This window comes from Lachancea lanzarotensis, scaffold LALA0S02 (genome assembly GCF_000938715.1).
Source record: "Lachancea lanzarotensis genome assembly LALA0, scaffold LALA0S02, whole genome shotgun sequence".
Taxonomy (NCBI): domain Eukaryota; kingdom Fungi; phylum Ascomycota; class Saccharomycetes; order Saccharomycetales; family Saccharomycetaceae; genus Lachancea; species Lachancea lanzarotensis.
In genome coordinates this window covers 76,792-96,420 of record NW_019212880.1, presented here as the reverse complement: position 1 = coordinate 96,420, position 19,629 = coordinate 76,792, and the positions used below count along the sequence as shown (strand labels likewise).

At 44.4% G+C, this 19,629-nt stretch overlaps 9 protein-coding genes and 1 non-coding gene across 10 annotated transcripts; 5 read left to right on the top strand and 5 right to left on the bottom strand.

Annotated features, from left to right (window-relative positions):
• Positions 1–252: 252 nt before the first annotated feature.
• On the bottom strand, positions 253–1,890 carry LALA0_S02e01200g (LALA0S02e01200g1_1; the record flags this gene model as incomplete). The annotated part of the gene is made up of 1 exon (XM_022773583.1): positions 253–1,890. The coding sequence occupies one exon, from the start codon at positions 1,888–1,890 to the stop codon at positions 253–255; it is 1,638 nt and encodes a 545-aa protein (XP_022627095.1).
• Positions 1,891–3,359: 1,469 nt separating this feature from the next.
• Positions 3,360–4,952, top strand: ETP1 (LALA0S02e01178g1_1; the record flags this gene model as incomplete). The annotated part of the gene is made up of 1 exon (XM_022773582.1): positions 3,360–4,952. One exon carries the CDS (start codon positions 3,360–3,362, stop codon positions 4,950–4,952), a length of 1,593 nt encoding a protein of 530 aa, XP_022627094.1.
• Positions 4,953–5,519: 567 nt separating this feature from the next.
• PRS3 (LALA0S02e01156g1_1) lies at positions 5,520–6,482 on the top strand (the record flags this gene model as incomplete). The annotated part of the gene is made up of 1 exon (XM_022773581.1): positions 5,520–6,482. One exon carries the CDS (start codon positions 5,520–5,522, stop codon positions 6,480–6,482), a length of 963 nt encoding a protein of 320 aa, XP_022627093.1.
• Positions 6,483–6,584: 102 nt separating this feature from the next.
• LALA0_S02e01134g (LALA0S02e01134g1_1) lies at positions 6,585–7,256 on the bottom strand (the record flags this gene model as incomplete). The annotated part of the gene is made up of 1 exon (XM_022773580.1): positions 6,585–7,256. One exon carries the CDS (start codon positions 7,254–7,256, stop codon positions 6,585–6,587), a length of 672 nt encoding a protein of 223 aa, XP_022627092.1.
• Positions 7,257–7,532: 276 nt separating this feature from the next.
• Positions 7,533–9,788, bottom strand: TUL1 (LALA0S02e01112g1_1; the record flags this gene model as incomplete). Its single annotated transcript, XM_022773579.1, has 1 exon — positions 7,533–9,788. The coding sequence occupies one exon, from the start codon at positions 9,786–9,788 to the stop codon at positions 7,533–7,535; it is 2,256 nt and encodes a 751-aa protein (XP_022627091.1).
• Positions 9,789–10,860: 1,072 nt separating this feature from the next.
• On the bottom strand, positions 10,861–12,363 carry LALA0_S02e01090g (LALA0S02e01090g1_1; the record flags this gene model as incomplete). The annotated part of the gene is made up of 1 exon (XM_022773578.1): positions 10,861–12,363. One exon carries the CDS (start codon positions 12,361–12,363, stop codon positions 10,861–10,863), a length of 1,503 nt encoding a protein of 500 aa, XP_022627090.1.
• Positions 12,364–12,943: 580 nt separating this feature from the next.
• Positions 12,944–15,874, bottom strand: RGT1 (LALA0S02e01068g1_1; the record flags this gene model as incomplete). Its single annotated transcript, XM_022773577.1, has 1 exon — positions 12,944–15,874. The coding sequence occupies one exon, from the start codon at positions 15,872–15,874 to the stop codon at positions 12,944–12,946; it is 2,931 nt and encodes a 976-aa protein (XP_022627089.1).
• Positions 15,875–16,397: 523 nt separating this feature from the next.
• On the top strand, positions 16,398–16,469 carry LALA0_S02e01046r. Its single transcript has one exon. It is a non-coding gene; the product is annotated as a tRNA-Met (tRNA).
• Positions 16,470–16,666: 197 nt separating this feature from the next.
• OTU2 (LALA0S02e01024g1_1) lies at positions 16,667–17,626 on the top strand (the record flags this gene model as incomplete). The annotated part of the gene is made up of 1 exon (XM_022773575.1): positions 16,667–17,626. The coding sequence occupies one exon, from the start codon at positions 16,667–16,669 to the stop codon at positions 17,624–17,626; it is 960 nt and encodes a 319-aa protein (XP_022627088.1).
• A 90-nt stretch (positions 17,627–17,716) lies between these two features.
• On the top strand, positions 17,717–18,970 carry YLF2 (LALA0S02e01002g1_1; the record flags this gene model as incomplete). The annotated part of the gene is made up of 1 exon (XM_022773574.1): positions 17,717–18,970. The coding sequence occupies one exon, from the start codon at positions 17,717–17,719 to the stop codon at positions 18,968–18,970; it is 1,254 nt and encodes a 417-aa protein (XP_022627087.1).
• Between the last annotated feature and the right edge of the window lie 659 nt (positions 18,971–19,629).

The window sequence follows — 19,629 nt, the reverse complement described above, 5'->3', positions numbered from 1 at the left end:
TGGATGTAGGACTTTAACAACTGCAGCGTAGCGAAATGAAGTAATTATCGAATATAAGGTGAACAGGCAGGAGACTGTAAACTAGAAAAAGGGAACTGGACCGAACTGATGATGGCAAGGGCTATACTCAAGATTATTGAAGCGACTCAGAAGTACTCAGTAAGGTTTCAAATTAAAACTAGATACGTTTCCTGTATAGATCTAGTTATTAAAGGTAAATAAGTAAATGTAATTGAAGAAGGAAGTGGGTAACTAAAAGACAAAATCGGTGACGAAAGTTCTGATCTTTTTCCAGCCCCTTTGACTCTTTAATTGTTCATTGAGGAAGTTTTCTTCTTCAGATGGGACGTATTTGTCGGTAACAAAGTCCATGTCTTCGCTTCTCACAAACGAATCACGCTTATAGAGCCACCATCCCGCCCATAGACCGAAAAAGACGAAGAGCTCGAGGTAGTAAGAGAAGAAATCAGAGGTGTTCCATGGGGCGAACGCGGACCAACCTTGAATTAAGATGATGAAAGTGACAAATACCACTAGGAAATATGGACCAACAGGATAAGTCCAGTTAACAAAATTTAGTTCGTGGGTTTTGCCCTGCTTCTCCAATCCACGTCTGAATCTGATGGAGACAATGCTTATGCACAACCAGGCGATTTGATTGGAGACACCGATGATGTTTTGAAGCCAGGTCCACAGCGTTCCCGCGCCGACAAAACTGGAGGCAAAGCACAATCCACCGATAAACCAGGTGATAATAACGGAGACGTATGGCATCTGGTAACGATTAGTTTTTGTAATGAGCTTGGGGAATAAGTAGCCTTCTAATCCTATGTTGTATAGAACTCTGCTACCGGCAAAAAGTGCGTGGTTGCCGGCACTGACGACACTGGTCAAAATGACTGCGTTCATGAAAGATCCAGCAGCGCGAGAGCCTACCATTTGGAAGACAATAGTGAAGGGCGAGGTGATGATGGATTTTTCGCTCAAGTTCGGGTAGTTGTAAGGAACGTTCATGCCGATGAAAAAAGCCGTGAACACGTAGAATATAATGATACGCCAGAAAACGGTCTTGATGGTTCTTGGAGTGTTTCTGATAGGGTTCTTAGTTTCTCCCGCCGTGAGCGTTATACTTTCGGTACCACCGTATGCGTAACTCGAAGAAACGAAGAGCGAGGCGAAACCTTTGAAGCCGTTCACGAACGGAGCCGCGCCCACGGTCCAGTTTTTGAACCCGATGTAAGAGCTCTCTGGGTTACGACCTGCGTTGACGACAATCGAAATGATGAAGAACATCAAGATCGCAATCACTTTTAACAGTGCGAGCCAGTATTCGGCTTCGCCATACACACGGACATGCACAACGTTGAGCAAGAGCAGAAACGCCCAGCAAATAAGTGATGCGGCCCAATATGGGAAATGCGAGTGAGAGCTCTTCCAGTAGTCCAAAACCAACTGTAGTGCGGTCAGGTCGGTACCCACAGAAACGGCGTCGTTGAACCAATAGTTGACCATGAGTGTGAAGGCGAATGACGTGGACCCAAATTTTTTGGCAAAAGTGCAGAACGAACCGGAAACCGGCATAAAAGTGGACATTTCGCCCAGTGCCAACATCGTCAAATACACCACCAGTCCCATGACCGAGTAGTTGATCAGTAGCGATGCAGGGCCGCCGTTGGCCAGCATTTTCCCGGTACCCAGATACAAACCTGTTCCGATGACACCACCGATGGAAATCATATTGATGTGACGGGGTGTCAGCGACCGATTCAGGTTTTCACGCACATTATTCTTGTTCACCAGAAGCTCTAGGTCTTCTGATCCTTGTGATGAGGTCAGAAGCAGACTTTCCGTAATAGGTTCTTCCACATTCTGTTTAGCCAGATCTGCCATCTTGCTAATATGACTGTAGTGGTGTCAGCGAAAAAAAGTGTCACTTGGCCACAACAAAGTGAACAATGGCGGGTTGAATCTTCTCGAGCTCCGTTTCTGGTCGGTTCTTATAAGTGTACGGATCTCATTTCACTCAGGTTCTACTCCCATCCATTCTCATTCCATTCTTATCCACACCCGGTCTATCATCAGTCATCATTTAGAGTTCCGATTTTTGGCCATTTTTGGCCACAGCTTACCATGAACAAACCAGCAGAGTTGTACGGCTCTAATGCCTCTTGTTGCTGTTCCTGTAGTGCTCTTCTTCTTGTCTCTTGAGTTTCCCACGTCGAGCTTCACTGACTTGACTATGGTGTCAGTGGATATTTTTCAGTGTGGCTCTTTGTTAATAATGTCATCAAAATCTTATGGGCGATGAGGTAAGTTCAAAGAAGCCGGAAAATGAGACACGGCAAAAGACAAAGCGAGCCAAACAATCGAGGCACGTGATTGAGATGAGCTAATCAGAAAAGTTCGGATCAAAACGGGTAGGCGGCTAGCAAAAAGAATGAGGAAAACAGTAGCATTCGGATGAGACCGTATAATTGTAAACAGGTAGAAACGGATACCTTGGCATTAGAAAACGGATCAAAACGGGTAGGAGGCTAGACACCCTGGGTTGAAAAAGCGGTAGCAGTCGGAAGACAAGATGCTATTGGATGAAAGCCGAAACGGATACTGGACGGTTAAAGCGGCTTGAAAACGGTTCCACGTCTTTTAATATCGGTAGATTATATAGGATTGCTTTATACAGTGTAAATGTGTTCCAGTGTGTCCTGGATACCGTGTTGCATCAGGATAGGGCAATGCACGCAGCACAAAAGACAGATCACAATCTTAAATATGGCTTCAAAAATCAATAACTCGGCAGTTATTTCTGCCAAGTGTCATCTGAAGTTTCGTTTCAGACGCCACTTAAATTACGTTACTGTCTCTCCCCTTCTCCTGTTCACAGGCCGCAACTGAAGACGATTCTGTCGCGGGGTTGGTTATTTTAAGTTCTAAAGAAGATGGGGGAGTCATGAATCCCAACACAAGAGCAGCCGTTGACCTTTAACTAAATCCCGAAATCTTAACAATCGCGGATTCTGAATGAGCATTTTCTCACCACAGCTCACGACCCACATTCAATATCCATGCACTATAGATTTCACTGACGCTGCGAGTTGTTGACCAAATCTGACTTCAAGACATTCACAAAGAAGATACCAATATCTACTTTGTCAAACCATCACGGCCAGATACCAACAACTTCAGCAATACATCTCTATCGTCTGTTTATCAATACTCCGGGGTTTTCCTCCAGTTTCTCTGTTCACTGACATCAACTTTCATATTAATATCAAATTATCAAAAATCAGCCATCTTCAACTTGAAAACTGACACCAAGATCGGCAACCCCTGTTCGCAAGGTTCAAATAGCGATCTCAATGGCTACATCGTACCACATAGTTTTAGAGCTTGAGGACGAATATCAAATAGTAGAAGCGCACCGATTTTGGACCGGTCAAAACCCTAAAGATTTAGCCAAGAAACGAAGCAGAGAAACTACCATCAGTAACAATAAAGACTGGAGATTTGGTACCTTGAGAATAGAATACTTGCAAATGGACGAAGAAAATTCAATAGGTTTTTTAGAGGCCAACTTCGAAGGCTCAGGAATAGTTCATCTATTTAGAACGGGGCAAGACTTGAGGGGAAACGCTAATAATATGCCAAGTGACCCGAAATTGACAACAGTGGCCGGAGGGGACACAACAGTGGCAATTTTATTTGTACCAAGCTATCTTACGGCTCGTGAAACACTTTTTTCGTTCTTAGGCGATACGGTACTAGATCAAGCGTCTCATATCCGCATTATTCGCAGCAGCGCGGAGTTTTTGGTCCTCATCAAATTTCGTGACCCAGAGTGCGCGCAAGAATTCATAAAGGAGTTTGACGGTAAAAAATTCAATGCTATAGACCCAAGTACCTGCCACGTCGCCCAAATCCGTGAAATCACGTTCCGGCATGGGCTATTCCCATCAGCGCAAACCAAAACTTCTGCTTTTCCCATGATGGATCCTTTCACGGTACTGGATTACCAAAAGGTAGACGTAGAACTGCCGACATGTCCTGTATGTTTGGAACGACTAGACTCAGAGGTTACCGGCTTAGCCACTATACCGTGTCAACACACCTTCCACTGCCAGTGCTTGAACAGCTGGAAAGATAGTCGATGTCCTGTGTGCCGATATTCAGAGCTCAAGGTAAGCAAAAAGTCGCTTGTACGTGGATCAGCTCGTTGCAGCTCTTGTGGGTCCAACGAAAACTTGTGGATTTGTATCATTTGCGGGAATATAGGATGCGGGCGTTACAACTATAAGCATGCTGTGCAGCATTTCACGGATACTGGGCACTTCTTCGCAATGGAGATGGCCACGCAGCGAGTGTGGGACTACGCAGGGGACAACTACGTGCACAGATTAGTTCAGAATGAAGTTGATGGGAAATTAGTTGAAGTAGGTTCCTCGTCGTCCCAAATCGCAGGCGGAAAACGCGATAAACAATACCATCTAGAGTATGTGCAAGTACTACTGTCACAACTGGAGTCACAGCGCGACTACTACGAGAAAAAATTGCAAATGTTGACCGCCGAGACAAAGATGGAAAAAGCAGAACAAGAAGACGACGTTTACCGACTGCGGGACCTACAACAGCAAATACAAGACATGAAATTAAGCGCATCACAATCACGCTTCAAGTCCGAGCAGCGGGTAGCCCAGCTGCGAAAAGAGGTTCAAGAAGAGAAGTCACTTTCAGAAGCGCTACAGGCCAATCTGGATCATCTTGCCGAGAAAGAAGGCGATCTGCAGCGTCAATTAGAACAAAACACTGCTGAAAAACAAGAACTGCAAGAACAGGTGCGAGACCTGATGTTTTTTTTGGAATCTAACGAAAAATTGAAAAATGCTGATGAAGATGTTAGGCAAGGAACTCTAGTCGTGAAACCCAAAAAATCTTCATCGAAGAAGCGCAAGTGAGAGTGGGGTGATAATCAGTCGTCAAAATTACAACGGATTCATGGAGCTATAACTTGACAAGTTCAGGAGTTTAAAGAAAAGCAGATCGAGACAATCGAAAAGCCCCCAATACTTCGATGAAAGTGTCAATGGTCCATCTCCTGGCATTGAAATTGTTTGTCGTCCACCATCCAGACGTCCTAGATCGCTGTCACCTTGATCTCTTTGCTGTTTCATCCCACGGACACTCCATCGAATCACTTTTCTCCAAACTGACAATCATGCGCACGTGATGACTGATTAGATCACTTTGCCACAAACTGACATTACACAGTTTGGAAAATTTTCAATATTCACTCCAGTAAGCATCGTATCTCACCGCTTCGCAGGTTGGTTATCAAACTAAAGATAAAGTGAAATAAACTTTCAAGTGACCTTTGGTTCAACGTTTTTTACTGTGGAATTTAATGGATAAAGACTTGAGGTTAAAGCCTTGAAATTTGACTTGGACACCTTTTTTTTGGGATTCTTTTGAGCCCGATATCATACCATACAGGCCACTGGTAGGTGAGAACGCTTTTGATAAATATGGCTACCAACTCTATTAAGCTATTGGCACCGGATGTGCACCGTGGTCTTGCGGAGCTTGTGGCTAAAAGACTAGGTCTCAAACTCACGGATACCAAGCTAATAAGAGATCCTACTGGGGAAGTTTCCTTCTCTATTCAAGAGTCCGTGAGAGACCAGGACATATTTATCATCACGCAGATCGGGGCTGGGGTTGTTAATGATCGTGTTCTCGAACTTTTAGTCATGATCAATGCCTGCAAAACGGCTTCTGCTAGAAGGATCACATCTGTGCTGCCAAACTTCCCATATGCTAGACAGGATAGAAAAGACAAAAGCCGTGCGCCTATCACGGCCAAGCTCATGGCTGATATGTTGACCACAGCTGGCTGCGATCATGTAGTGACCATGGATCTCCATGCTTCTCAAATTCAAGGGTTTTTCGACGTGCCAGTAGATAATCTCTACGCTGAACCTAGCGTTGTCCGTTACATCCGTGAAAACATAAATTTCAGTGAAGCGATAATCATCTCCCCAGATGCCGGTGGTGCCAAAAGGGCAGCAGCGTTGGCTGATAGATTAGACTTGAATTTTGCATTAATTCACAAGGAAAGAGCAAGGGCTAATGAAATCTCAAAAATGGTTCTGGTGGGAGATGTAACCGATAAAATTTGCATCATTGTAGATGACATGGCCGACACATGCGGTACTTTAGCCAAGGCTGCTGAAGTTTTACTCGAAAACCGTGCGAAATCTGTTATTGCCATCGTCACACATGGTGTGCTCTCAGGAAAAGCCATTCAGAACATCAACAACTCGAAGCTGGACAAAGTCGTGTGTACAAGTACAGTGCCATTCGAGGAAAAGATGAAGTTGTGCCCCAAATTGGCCGTCATAGACGTTAGCGCCGTTTTAGCGGAAAGTATTCGTCGTTTGCATAACGGTGAGAGTATTTCGTACCTATTTAAACATTCTCCACTATGAGCCGACAATGTGAGAGTTATGTAAAGTAGACACACACGCACAGAAAAATCCGGTTCACTAATCGTCTAATCAATACTACTCCTGGTAGCATTGCGTCACCTTTTATAATCCAAATTTAGCCTTGTCTAATTGGGCTAGAGAGTTCAAGACCTCACCCTTGCCGCTAATCACAGCCTCGGTGTCTCCCAAAACTTCTAGAGCATCCGGATGAGGCACCCACACAACATACGCTCCTGCAGCCTTGGCTGAAGCAACTCCTGGTAAGCCATCTTCGAATATGATACATTCTTCGGGACGGATGTTGGATCCAGTCTTCTCGTTTATTTCAGCGAGCCCGATCTGCCAGATATCAGGAAAAGGTTTGCCCCTTCCCGGTGGGATACGAGGGTCATCACCAGTAATGATAACGTCGAATAGCTCGAAACCTTGCTTCAAGTGACCAGTTTTCCCTTCATACTTGTGTTTCGCCGATGACGTACATAAGGCGATGGGCACTCCTTTGGAATGCAGATACCTGATCAATTCCAGTGCTCCAGGCAGAAAGGAACAGGTTGGCCACTTCTTAAGCTGCAACTCGATGGTTTTTTCATCGAGCTCTGCTAAAGTCAAAGGTAGTTGATAGTGGTTTAAGACTTTGGTTGCAGCCTGAGGTCCAGGAAGGCCCTGGAGCTGAATCTTCACATCCCACGTCAAGGGCCCCTTACCAAACTCTGCCAAAACTTCATTTGTTACCACAGTGTATAGATCTTCGGTGTTGATCAAGAGTCCATCCATATCGAAAAGACATGCTCTGATACTGTTCAGAAAATAATGAAAACTGGTCAGTTTCTTGTGTAAAAAGTTTCTGCATAAATCGCAGAAATTCAAATCCAATCAAACTTACCTCGAAGTTGGTTTCATGTTGCCAATTGTAGAGACAAACCCGAAGTTGTTCTTCCTCGAATCCATCGCATAGTGATAAATTTCATGAATTTTGAGACTTTCGACGTCATATGATTAATGGGACCAGATGACCTAGCCCTAAAATGAAAGCCCCGAAAGGATTATACTTCAGAGCGGTGGTAAAGGTGCTCTACAGACGGGACATTGTAGCTTGTAACTCATCCAATTTTCCAAACAGTTGGTGTGGAAAATGTGCCCACAGGGTGTTACCATATAGCTCTGCTGATCGACCTTGTGCGTTTCTGCTATGTCTTCGACGTAGACTGCAACATCGTTCATACAGATGGCGCAGTCTATGGTATGATTTTCCGAACTCCCATGCTCTAGTAGCTCTCCAGATGAAATCGCCTTGTGGTATTTGTAACCATCCGGAATGGTGTAGTTCGGCAAGAACCAACGCCCTCCAAAAACGTCCTGAGAATATAATAAAGCAATCTGGATGAAAAGCCAAGCAGCGACAACGGCTACAAATCTCCGATCTTGGTGATGATAGAAGATGTTTGGAGGTACGCTGTACACGTACGCCACTGGAAGGAATCGAATGATAGATGTACCAATCACAAAGGTCCATAGAAGCGGTGGTTTTGACTGGCGTTGCGGCAGAGAGGTACCAGTGGGTGACTCAGTTTCAGTTCTACGCGGCATGTTGCCCTTAACAGCGTTGCGAACAATTTGCGGAACCCAGTAGGAGCTGAGGACAAAAATTCCAAGACACTCCACAGGGGCACGCAAATCGCGCGGCCAGGTTGCCACGCTGAGGATGGCTATCATGGAAAATAGCATTTTAAAAACATAACTGCGGTACAGCGATGAGCTGATACTTGCTTCGTCGGGAATAACTGTCGGGGTTGGTCGCTCATCCCCATCCGTGTTTCGCCGCAGTAAAGTAAATATACTGACATTCCGCTCGTTTACTTGCGAAGCGTACACTGAGATCATGTATCTCATTTCAAAAACGGATGCCAAAATCAAGCACGCGAACGAACATACAATAAGAGGCTGGTATAGGGCGGCAAAAGAATTGGTCATGACAAAAAAAATAATGGCTAGGACACCGTCAACGAGGTTCATCAACGAGAAACTCCAGTAAGAAATTTTGTTGACTAAAGATGGAGTGTTCGTGTGCTGCATTTGACGCAAAAGTAGATATATCTGCGACGCCAACAGGACTGCACCAAGAAGCAGTAGATTCCTCATCTTCCGGACTTGAAGTTCGTAGCGGAGCCCAGTAACATTTTTCATTTGTAGTCGAACCCCACAATCGGGAGAATAAATCAAACCAGATGAAATATTCACTGGCGGGAGCGATGAGAGATTAGCACTTCTTCCAAGTGGCCACGTCAATTCTTTATCGATCGTCCTAATTTGTTCTTGCGAAAAGTCTGACCATGGGTCGAGTTGCAAAAATGCTAGGAACTCACAGCTTGTGCTCGCAACTGCGTAGGAATTCTGCAAATATGCCATTGATCTAGTATTGATGAAATCCGTAGCATTCCAGTATTCTTCTACCAAAGTCTTTACCTGGTTATAAGTCGCTTCATCTTCATTCTTCAAGTTCATGTAATGCGGTAGAGCGAAAAGAGAATGAAATTTAGCACTTTCTGAAAACGCTAAAATTCTACCGTTTTGTATGTCATAAATGGCCTTGGACCGAATAGCATGCTTTTCGTTCTCACTATAGTCCGAAAAATGGATGTTCAAATGCAAAAATCGCCATCTATCGCTTTGTGTATTCTGGAAACGGGTCTCTCTTTCGTAAAGTCCCGAGATCGTGTCAGCTGAGAGGATTTCCACCACGATTTCGCCCTCAAGGAAAGTTATATTGCGGGAGCCCTGGTAATCGCCAAGTTCCGAGTCGTATGGCTCTGCGAAACTAGGCCGATTTTGTAGCAAGTCCTGTGCTGGCTTATAATATTCCGGTATAGGCATCGGTACCACTACAAACTCCTCATCGTGTGATCTTTTGACCTGTCCCCTTAACGTACTTGTCACATTTGGGGGATACACATTGTGTCCAGTTTTCCAAACGCTGTGTTTGATCTCATATTCGACAGACTCTGGTAACAACGTGTAATTTTGATTGGCAAACCAGTGGTCGTAGTCTTTTCCCTCTATCGGATATGTGGCATTGATTTTCGGTTCCTGTAACACATCACCATAAGAAAGTTTGAGACCTGTAATATTGCGGAAGTTATGGTTGGATGATAAATTGCTGAACTGCATATGTTCCTGCTCATATTGGGCCTTCAGCGTCTGGAGCTGATTGTATTCATATTGTGAGGTAACTCCGTCACCGGACGGATTTGAGTATAAAATGAACAGGAAAACAAAGACTAGCAACAAGGTGTTGCCGTCTATTTCCATTACGTCAAAAGATGGATGCGAGCGGCACTATAGAGAGCCTTGTGAAGTCTCGGATCAACGTTGAGTTGCGGTGATGGCGTTTAAGGTAAGGTCAATTAAAGGTATAATAAGTTAAGATTAACTAATTAAAGATCCCGTCGTACGAGTGTCAGGAAATACCTAAAGCGATTCAAATTGTCACTTCGAGCTTCACCTCCAGAAAGTACCTCCAGGAGTTCCAACAGCTTCAACTCAACGAAGTAGTTGCAAAACTTCGAGTAATGAGTGTAGCTTTTTTGACAGTTTGAGGTACTGCTAAGTGGCTGAATGAATCAAAGATTTGGTTCATAAAAATCAAATCGCTAGTAATTACTGGCACTGTTGTTGTCAGCATAACTGTCTTTACAGGGATGCTCACTGCGCTTAGATTGTTGTCTGATTTATATTGTATTATTTCCTAATACTTTCAGCGAGAGATTGTGTATTTTTGTCGTGGCCGAGAGTTGTAACTTTTGACTTCTGAAGATATCTTGATGACCGTCCATCTTGAATTACAGTGTCATTCAAATCGACCTTGCAGTTGTGAAATCCAAAAGAGAAATTCAGCGGTTTCACGATTTCGAGGAGATTTATAATGCAATTGGGTTGAAGAGCGCACTCATCTTTCCACTTCAATTGGGTGTTTCTTCTAGAACCCAGATATGTTGAAAGTATTAGTGACAGAAGGGATCATCCACTCACCTTTCTGTATCAACTCACATTTCAAACGCTTCTAGAGCGATTTTTTTATTTTCAAAAGTGGCAGAAACATCTTTTATGACAATTCTGATGGGCAAGTTCCTTCACATAGTAGACATTTGACGTTGAATGTCTTGGTCTCAATGGTACTACATCAAAGACCTTAGTAAACACTACGCGTAGCGAAGGTGTGTGGATGAATGTATTACGATTATTGTTTGAAATATGTCTGGTTTCTTACTTGACTAACGAAATAGGAATGCTCAACCTGCGTCTCAAGAGGGCAACAGGACTCCGTAATTCTACTATTTTGTGAAAAGAAAACGATGATAACTCACACAGATTTGTGGGCCATTTAATGCTCCAAGATTTGTAAATTACCCGTAATGACAACGTTTTCCAGTACCGATCCATTAGGAATATCGATTCTTTGACCCTCAGAACAAACAATAATTACGGTTCCTTTCAAATGGACGCCTTTACCCAAAAATACATTACCCGTGATAGTCAAGTGATCCAATTCAACAATCTTAGGGATGTGAGGTACGTGTGCATTGAAATCGGAAACTTTTTTAAAATGCGATCCCAGTTTAATTAGCGGGTTAGGTCCGAATCTGGAAGCGTCAAGTTGCAAAGCACCGTGCTCCAATTCAAACAAATCCGATTTCACCAAGAACAAATCGGAACATGTCTTGACGGGCAAGAAACGAGATCTGGGAACCACTACACCGTGAGCGCCTTCAAAATGTCTGATAGCAGCACCGCAAGCAGTTTCCAATTGCAACACATTAATTTCGTGACCGCCCCTCTTGATGGTTTTCTGATTTGGAATGATTTCCATTTGTAGGCTGCTGGATTCAATCAATCTTTTTACGGCTTTCAAGTTGATCCACAAATTATTGGTGTTGAAGTTTTTGAACTTACGGATATTTTTGAACTCGTCAACATGTTCTTTAGGCACTTGAGCCACTTCCAACAGACGTACTTGGCCGTCATAGGATATCAAAGTACCTCCCTTAACATCGGCTCTCGTCTTATCGGTCAACTCCATGATGTATTCGGCACCGGTTTCAATCATATGGTTAAGAATTTTGAGGTCGACCGTGGCACCCAAATTGTCACCATTAGAGACAAACAGAACGTCACGACCTTGTGCAATTAAAGCGTCCAATTCGCCAGAAGCGTGTAAAGATTCAAACAAGTCACCGTGGCCTGGAGGATACCAGGCGTCCAAATCGTCGTCATACGATGATGGCACTGGCAGCAACGAGTCTTTGAACACACGTGGGAAACGCGATTGGTTGAAAGAACGGATGCGGATACGGTTGCCGGTGTATTTCTTGATGAGATGCGCGGTGTCCGAGTCTGTGTTGAACGAGTTCATCAACAACAGCGGAACATCGCTGTCGTACTGTCTGTTCAAATACTCAATTTGACGCACTGAGAGGTCCAAAAACGTGTTCCCGTCACGCACCTCAATCACGGACTTGGGACCAACGCAGCCCATTGAGGTACCCAGACCACCGTTTAGTTTCAGCACGGCCAGCTTGCTGAGATTGGCCACCTGTTCTGGCTGTTGCTGGATCACAGAGTACTCCACAACTTCTTCTGGGTTAGGTGACTTGATACGGTCCCACTCCAGCGTGTTTCCGGAAGCCTTTTCTACCAGATACCGTCTGAACAGCGTGAAAAACGAATCAAGCTCAATTTCACTTCTGTTACGCGATTCTTCGTCTTTGACGGAATCCGCCAATTTGTTGAGTGCATTGCGCATTTGTGATGCTGCCACGCTGTTGGTATTGCTTTCAAAAGCATACGTGGAATGCGTTTTCGTGTGTTTTTTAGGGGTCGACAACATCTGCAAGTTTTGGGTCTTATTTCTGTTCTGGTTTGTTCCTTCTGATGATTGTAGCTACACCCAACTCTTATTGCAAGTAAGGATTGGTACTCTATTTGTATTTGTCACCGATTTCTCAAAAATGCTCCGTTTTCGGTATTTTTTTTTCGTTGTGATTCTTGCCACTGCAATGTTAACAGTATTTTAGTTTCAATTCCAAGAGAACCGTTCGTTAGGTGCTTTTACCGCTCAAATAGTGTAGATTTCTTCCGATCTGAATCAGATCTGTAATTTTCCTGGGGGGGTGGAGGGGTCGCATCTATTTATACTCGCAGCCTAAGGAATGAGGATCGAGCCTTTTGATACAAAGGGAGAAAACCGTACACGCGTACAGAGCAAAACACAAAAACACAAAAAAAAAAGGGTCAAAAATAATAAAAATAATAATAATAATAATAATAATAATACAATTTATAAAAAAAAAAATTAAAGATTATGTTGGCGGAAAAAAAAATGTGATTCGGATGAAAGGTGTCTTCCGAGGCACGTGGTAGGTCATATGCTTGTCACGTTTGTTGTTTATCACGTGCTATGCACGTGGCTATAGCCAGCCTAATTCGAGTGTAGACAAAAGTCCCCATATGGTATCTGACAGCGAGAGGGTCTCAGGGTCTTGATCTTTGTCTTGGCGATTCTGCTCTTCTTCTTCTGGCTTATTCTCATACCTATCGCGCAGTCGTCGTGCCAAGGCAAGCGACGAACCGCGAAAAGCACGCGGTGTTTGTTCGAACATTTTGTAAGGTTTCAGCACAGATAACAGACTTGTGATCTGGACCAACTCGCTCATGCAATTCGATAGTTCCAACACCACCCGCTGCGAATCCGACTGCAATGTCAGCCGCCGCACGACCAGCGCGATCAGCGTGCTTGGCAATTGCTTCACCAGCTCCAACAGATTCGACACATAAGCAACCATCGATACCACGAACGGCGAGACAGTTCCTTGTGACAAAGACGTACTGGCGTTGCCGTTAAGTCCCAGTAATTTCTTGTACATGTCAGACTCGGTCGTGTTGGACGGTTTGTCGTGCTCATTTGCGTAGACACCACCACCCACTTGTTGCGAAGGAGGTCTATTATTGGGATCAATGCTGTTCGTAGGGTTGGCCCGCATAATGGCCGTAAGCACCCGCTGCATTGTGGTGACAACCTGACATATGGCAAAACACAGTTCCACGATATGCTGCTCGCTCAAAGCCGGTAAAACATCTACGCATCGAGTCACGAGCTTGTGTGATTCTATAAGTAGCTGCGCAAAATGCGATGTTGAGATTTCATTGGTTGTGTCCTGAATCTGTAGGTCAGGCCATATCGCTCCTGGTCCAATGCAAGTGCTTTTGCGGCCCGTAGACAATCGCGATAAAACATCCCCCAATCTTAAACTTTGCTGCATAATGTCAACCCTGGACTTATCTTGTTCTAGGCTCCACTTATCGGCACTGTACGCAAACGTATCAGAGATCAAATCTGGAAGCGGAACACTCATCAGTTTAGGAACTCCAAAAGTACAGCTTTGTAAAGAATCGAAAATAACCAGTATTGAATATAGCCTTTTGAAGAGAGCGTTATATCCCTTCTCTTCTGAAGCAACAATGGGATCCTGCCCGTCAGGTCGTTCCACAACGTCCATTGCATCGTACGTCAAATATCGGAAAAGCTTCAGTTCATTGAAAATGGTGACTGACATGCCTAACACAAATGAATTGTCATATCCAACAAATGCCAGCACATAGTTCAAAATAGTGAAAGTTGCGAGATATATGAACTTGATCTTCTGCGACAGCACACCATCGTTTTCGCGGAGCCTCGGATGGATGTCCACTATTTTTTGGAAGCTTTCATTAAGAGCGGCAATAAACGTAGTCTGAGAATCAAATACATCCACAATACCATCGCTATAATCGTACGCCGAGCCCGACGGTTTTTTTAATGCTACTCGCACCAGTAGCTCGAGAGAGTTTCGAAACCACTGTAGAACGTAGCAATTTAGTTCATGGATGTGACTAACAGGCTGTGTGTTTATTACCAGAACTTCGTTCGTCAGGGTGTGTTTGTTGATTGGGATCACTGGGAAAGTGGGGTGAATGAATTCATAATAGATATCTACCAGCTGATTGTCCGGAATTTTGCCATAGACAACAATAGAACGTCCCATTGGGCTGTGAGAATCCATTGAAGCCTGTGACCCGCTTCTTTTGTTTGTCGAAGACCCTGACCTGCCCAAAGAGGCATTGGTTCTATCGTGTGCCACCGCGTCGGGGTAGCCATCTGGAACCCTTTGAAATGAAGCGTGTTCACTATTTGAGCGTTCCCGGTTCAAGTTATTTCCCAAACTTTTCTCTGGCACGTTTGAAGTGGGTGCCGACATCTTAACTGGCACCATTTTGACAGATGAACTAGGAGAAACGGCTTCACTGGCATTACTGTTTTTACGCGAATGAAATGCGGGATTGAACTCTCTAAACTGCTCATGATCGCTATTCTGAGTTTGTTGTGGTTGGGCAAGATTAGACATGAATGGCTGCTGAGATGAATGTTGTGGCAGTGCGTTGTTGAATTGCGAGTACGGATACTGCGAAGAATTTGATTTTGAGGACGAAGTCCTTTGCAATGCTGGTAGGTGTGCAGTAGCTTTAGAATATTGAAGATCTGCTTCGATGTGTGGGGCATTGGACAGTTGAGCATATGCGGGCTGTGGTGGTTGTGGCATGGGGTAAAACGGCGATGCGGAGGACGCATTCGAAGCGGCATAGGCAAATTGGTCAGAGCCACGCCGATTTGACACATCGCTCGCCAGAGAATCCACCGATTCTCGCCGTTGATACTGGTATTCGTGGTAAGGTACCTTCCAGAATTGTTGTGGATGCACACGATGTGGTTGTTGCTGTTGCTGTTGCTGCTGTTGCTGCAGCTGTTGTTGTTGTTGAACAACTGATAACATACCGTGCACTTTTTGCTGGGGTCCGGAAGATGACGAGGATGGTAAATACTGATTGAGGGGCGGCAGGTCAATTTTTCCTCTGGCGGAATCTTCAGGAAACGATTCCGAACAGCTTCGCTTACGAGCCCCCCAATTTCCACCGTCTACTGAATCTGCGTCTTCGGAATGACGATTATAGCCCTTGACGGGCCCCCTTTTCATGGGAACCCGTGCAAAAGTGCATGTTTTCCCCAGTTTCTTGCATACAGAACACACTGCACTATGGGATCCATCGCCAAAATCGCATTTGGTCTTCTTTTCACGACACTGGTCGCAAGCACGAGACGCCTTGCTTCGTCTTCGCTCTGTGACAATTCCTACACCACCATTTGGAGCGACGTCTTTGTCCCCTGGATTTTCATCCACCGCTTCCTTCGGCGATTCTCTCGAATTGGTGGTCGCAATAACGTTTGACTGAGTTGTGGCCTCCTCGGCGGACGATTCCATCGTCACAGAATCGCTATTTGACGCAGATTTTGTTAATTCTGACATTCCTCTTGTCCTTTTTCACAGTTTAGACCAATCTGCAAGGATTACAGGCTCGTGAAAAGTATTAAAAAAATGGAGAAAACACAATCTCCTTTTAAAGTCCTTGCGATGCAATATTCGAGCTTGTGTTTGGAAATCTTAGTTCGGAGACACTGTGTTATATATAATTCAGTGGTTTTAAAGCACTTCTTGTGGTGACACTTGGTTGTTTCCCAGTAGAACCCATATGTACCTACCCCAGATCTTTTAATTCATTAAATTTGAAGATTGATGATATACCCACTATAAAATGTCAGTATATAAGTCGATACATCATATTAAACGACGCGGTGGGCATAGAAATTATTTGCCAAACGTTCTATTGTCTTAGATTTGAGCTGAAAGGCAGGAACTATTAACGGCACTTCAACTCATTTGCAAAGCTACTCAGTGTGGTTTGGTCAATTGTGCTAGAAACCAGAAATAATTCTGACTATGTATTTTTTCACCATTATGTGTTTACATTACCTTAAGTTCTCCAACGGTCAGCGCCGTGGCGCAGTGGAAGCGCGCAGGGCTCATAACCCTGATGTCCTCGGATCGAAACCGAGCGGCGCTATTGTTTTTTAAAAGAAGTCTTATGACACACGTGACAGCTCTTTCTATTTTCTCGAGCGTGGAAGATGAATCTATACAGGTTCACTACTATAGAAGAGCAGAGTGATGCATCAAACGCTCAGGATCCATAGCTACAACTACTTAGTTGAAATTTCGAAGTAATTTTAGTGTTGAAACTCACAATTCTCAAGTCAATCAATGGGAGACAAAGAGGCTGTTTTGAGCCGGCACCGGGCCGAGAAAAAAAATCTACAAAATCAAATCACTGGGATGAAGAAACAGGCAACGAAATCCAAACGGAAAGAGGTCAACGCTCGTTGCGAAGAACTCGAGTACCAGATGCGTGTCAAACACGAACAGGAGCTGGCAGAAGAAGACGAGGAAGAAGTGGGGACCGCTCCAGGTGCCGACGTGACACCTGAAAAATTACTGGAACAATTGAATTTGAACAAACCTGAGGATAGTGTTGATCCTGTGGACCAGGACGTCGAGCAGAAGCAGCAAAGTGCTCCAACACCACAGCCAAAAAAGAAACGCAATCGTCAGCGCGAAAAAATTGCCCAGCGTAATGCGGAAATCGCCCGCATGAAAGATGCAGCGGCCCAGGAAGCCGCAGAAATGCCCGATTATCGCAAGATGGAACAAGACAGTCTCGACGAGATATGTCGTGTAAACAAGCTGCAACAACACGACATTCAGCCCGATGGACATTGTCTCTTTGCCTCCATTTTAGACCAAATCCAGACTCGGCATCACAACGATTGCGAGTACGACTTTCCAGCTACCTATGCCGAAATCACTACTGCTCAAGATTCCAAAGATGTCAACTTCAGCGTCTACGCACTGCGCTCCCTTGCTTGTTGCTACATTCGCGAGCACCCAGACGACTTTGTGCCGTATCTGTTCGACGAAGCCACATTAAGTGTCAAAGACATCTCGGACTACACCAAGAGTATGCAAGAAACGGCCGAGTGGGGTGGTGAGGTTGAGATCCTCGCCTTGGCCAAAGTTCTGAAATGTTGTATCTCCGTTCTAATGAGCGGTAGAGCCACCCACAAAGTGAACGAACAGGAATTGACCAATCCACAGCTCAAGTTGGTGTACTACAAGCATAGTTATGCGCTTGGTGAGCATTACAATTCTCTTCGCGATGAGTGAAAAATCGACATAATACAGCTTGAAATTGAAATATATTGAAAATTACTGGCATATTTCTGAAAATGCATCCAAAAGTGTGGAAAAAAAAACATGTTCAATCTTACCTTAAGACGCTTCTATGCCGCTGGAGCAGCGTCAATCAGGCTAGGAAGGCCGAGCAACAACCTGACCAGTGGAATAGTCGGTCTCGCTAATGTGGGGAAATCTACTTTTTTCCAGGCCATCACCAATTCGACACTAGGTAACCCAGCTAACTATCCTTTTGCAACGATTGAGCCAGAACAAGCCAAAGTAATAGTGCCGTCCAAGCGATTGGACCATCTACAAGAGCTGTACGAGAGTAATAAGAAAGTTCCAGCGACCTTGACGATATACGACATTGCTGGACTCACCAGAGGTGCTTCAAAGGGCGATGGGTTGGGTAACAAGTTTTTGAACGACATAAGGCATGTTGATGGCATTTTCCAAGTTATCAGAGGGTTTGATCAAGAGGAAATTACACATATTGAGGGCTCAGTGAACCCAACGAGGGACTTGAGTATCGTCCAAGATGAACTGGTGTTGAAGGACCTTGAGTTCCTGGAGGGAATTCGGGAGAAGTTGAGCCGCAAGATGACCAAAGCGGCTAAGAACTCTGTGGAATTCAAGACCATGGATGCAGAAGTCCAGCTTTTGGATGCACTCGAAGAGCACATGTATGAAGGCAAGAAAATCGCACATTTCCAGCATACTTGGAGTCAAGAACAAGCCGATATCCTGAATAAACACAATTTTCTCACGGCAAAGCCTACCTTGGTGTTACTTAATGTAAGTCCGAAAGACTATTTGCTTCAGAGCAACAAATATACGCGAGACGTCGAGCATTGGATCGCGGAGAACTCGCCAGGTGATAAATTGCTACTTTTCAGCGCCGAGTTTGAGACTGTGCACAACCAATTCTCAGCGGCAAACGACCAACAAGGGCTAGAAAACTATTGCCAGTCCGCTGTTGCTGACTCAAGCGCTGAGGTGAGAACTCAGTCTTGTCTTCCAGAACTCATTGTTGAAATGAGAAAAAGTCTGGGCTTGATAAGTTTCTTTACATGCGGTCCAGCCGAGGCAAGGCAATGGACTTTACGGGAGAGTAGCTTGGCTCCACAAGCTGCAGGCGTCATACACACAGATTTGGAGAAAACGTTCATCTCGGCAAGCGTAACCAAATATTCAGACCTGCAGAACATGGAGTCTCCCGTCAAGGAGGCTCAATTGAAGGCCATGGCTCTTGTGAAAAGAGGTGGCAAGCAATATGTTATAGAAGATGGAGATATCCTCCTGTTTAAAGCGGCAAAAGGTGACTCGAGGTAGCAAAATAGAATCACCACCTTTCATATGGCATCCACGCAGATAAATTACCATTGTACATAGAAGTTTCATATCAGAGCATTTGACAGTTTTTCTTCTCCTGATTTAAATCGAAGAGCTGGGTTTATAGCATTGTCTCTAAGGACTTGTTCTCATCATAAACAGAAACATGAAATGATTACCAAGAGCGTTTCAAAAAAAAAAGGACGGGTCACACGTTTTTTGAGCGTTGAATTCCCCAGAATTCATTTTACTACTGGACAAGAGAGAGGGAAAGTCTTAGCGCGGAACGGTTGTTGAACCTGCAGTTGTTCAATGAATAATAAAACGTTACCATGTTCTACTTTTCCACTTTTTATATTAACCACTAGTATCATTGAGTACGACACTCCCGCAAGGCAACAACTAGGGCTTCCTGCTGGTGCTACACATTCTATTGATTTGTTTACCAGCTTCGAACCATCTCATAGGGTGAGAGTACCTCGAGTTCGGCTTGCAACTAGTTTGCTCATCACTATCCTTTCAATTAAACTATACACTTTGTAATACAATTGGGTTGAAACAACTTCTCGCAGCAGACGGTGGAGTACCGTCGCCAATCTTTAATCTTTGCAAGACAACAGGGGAACACTGCTTATTCAAGCAGTCAATATCACGGAGAG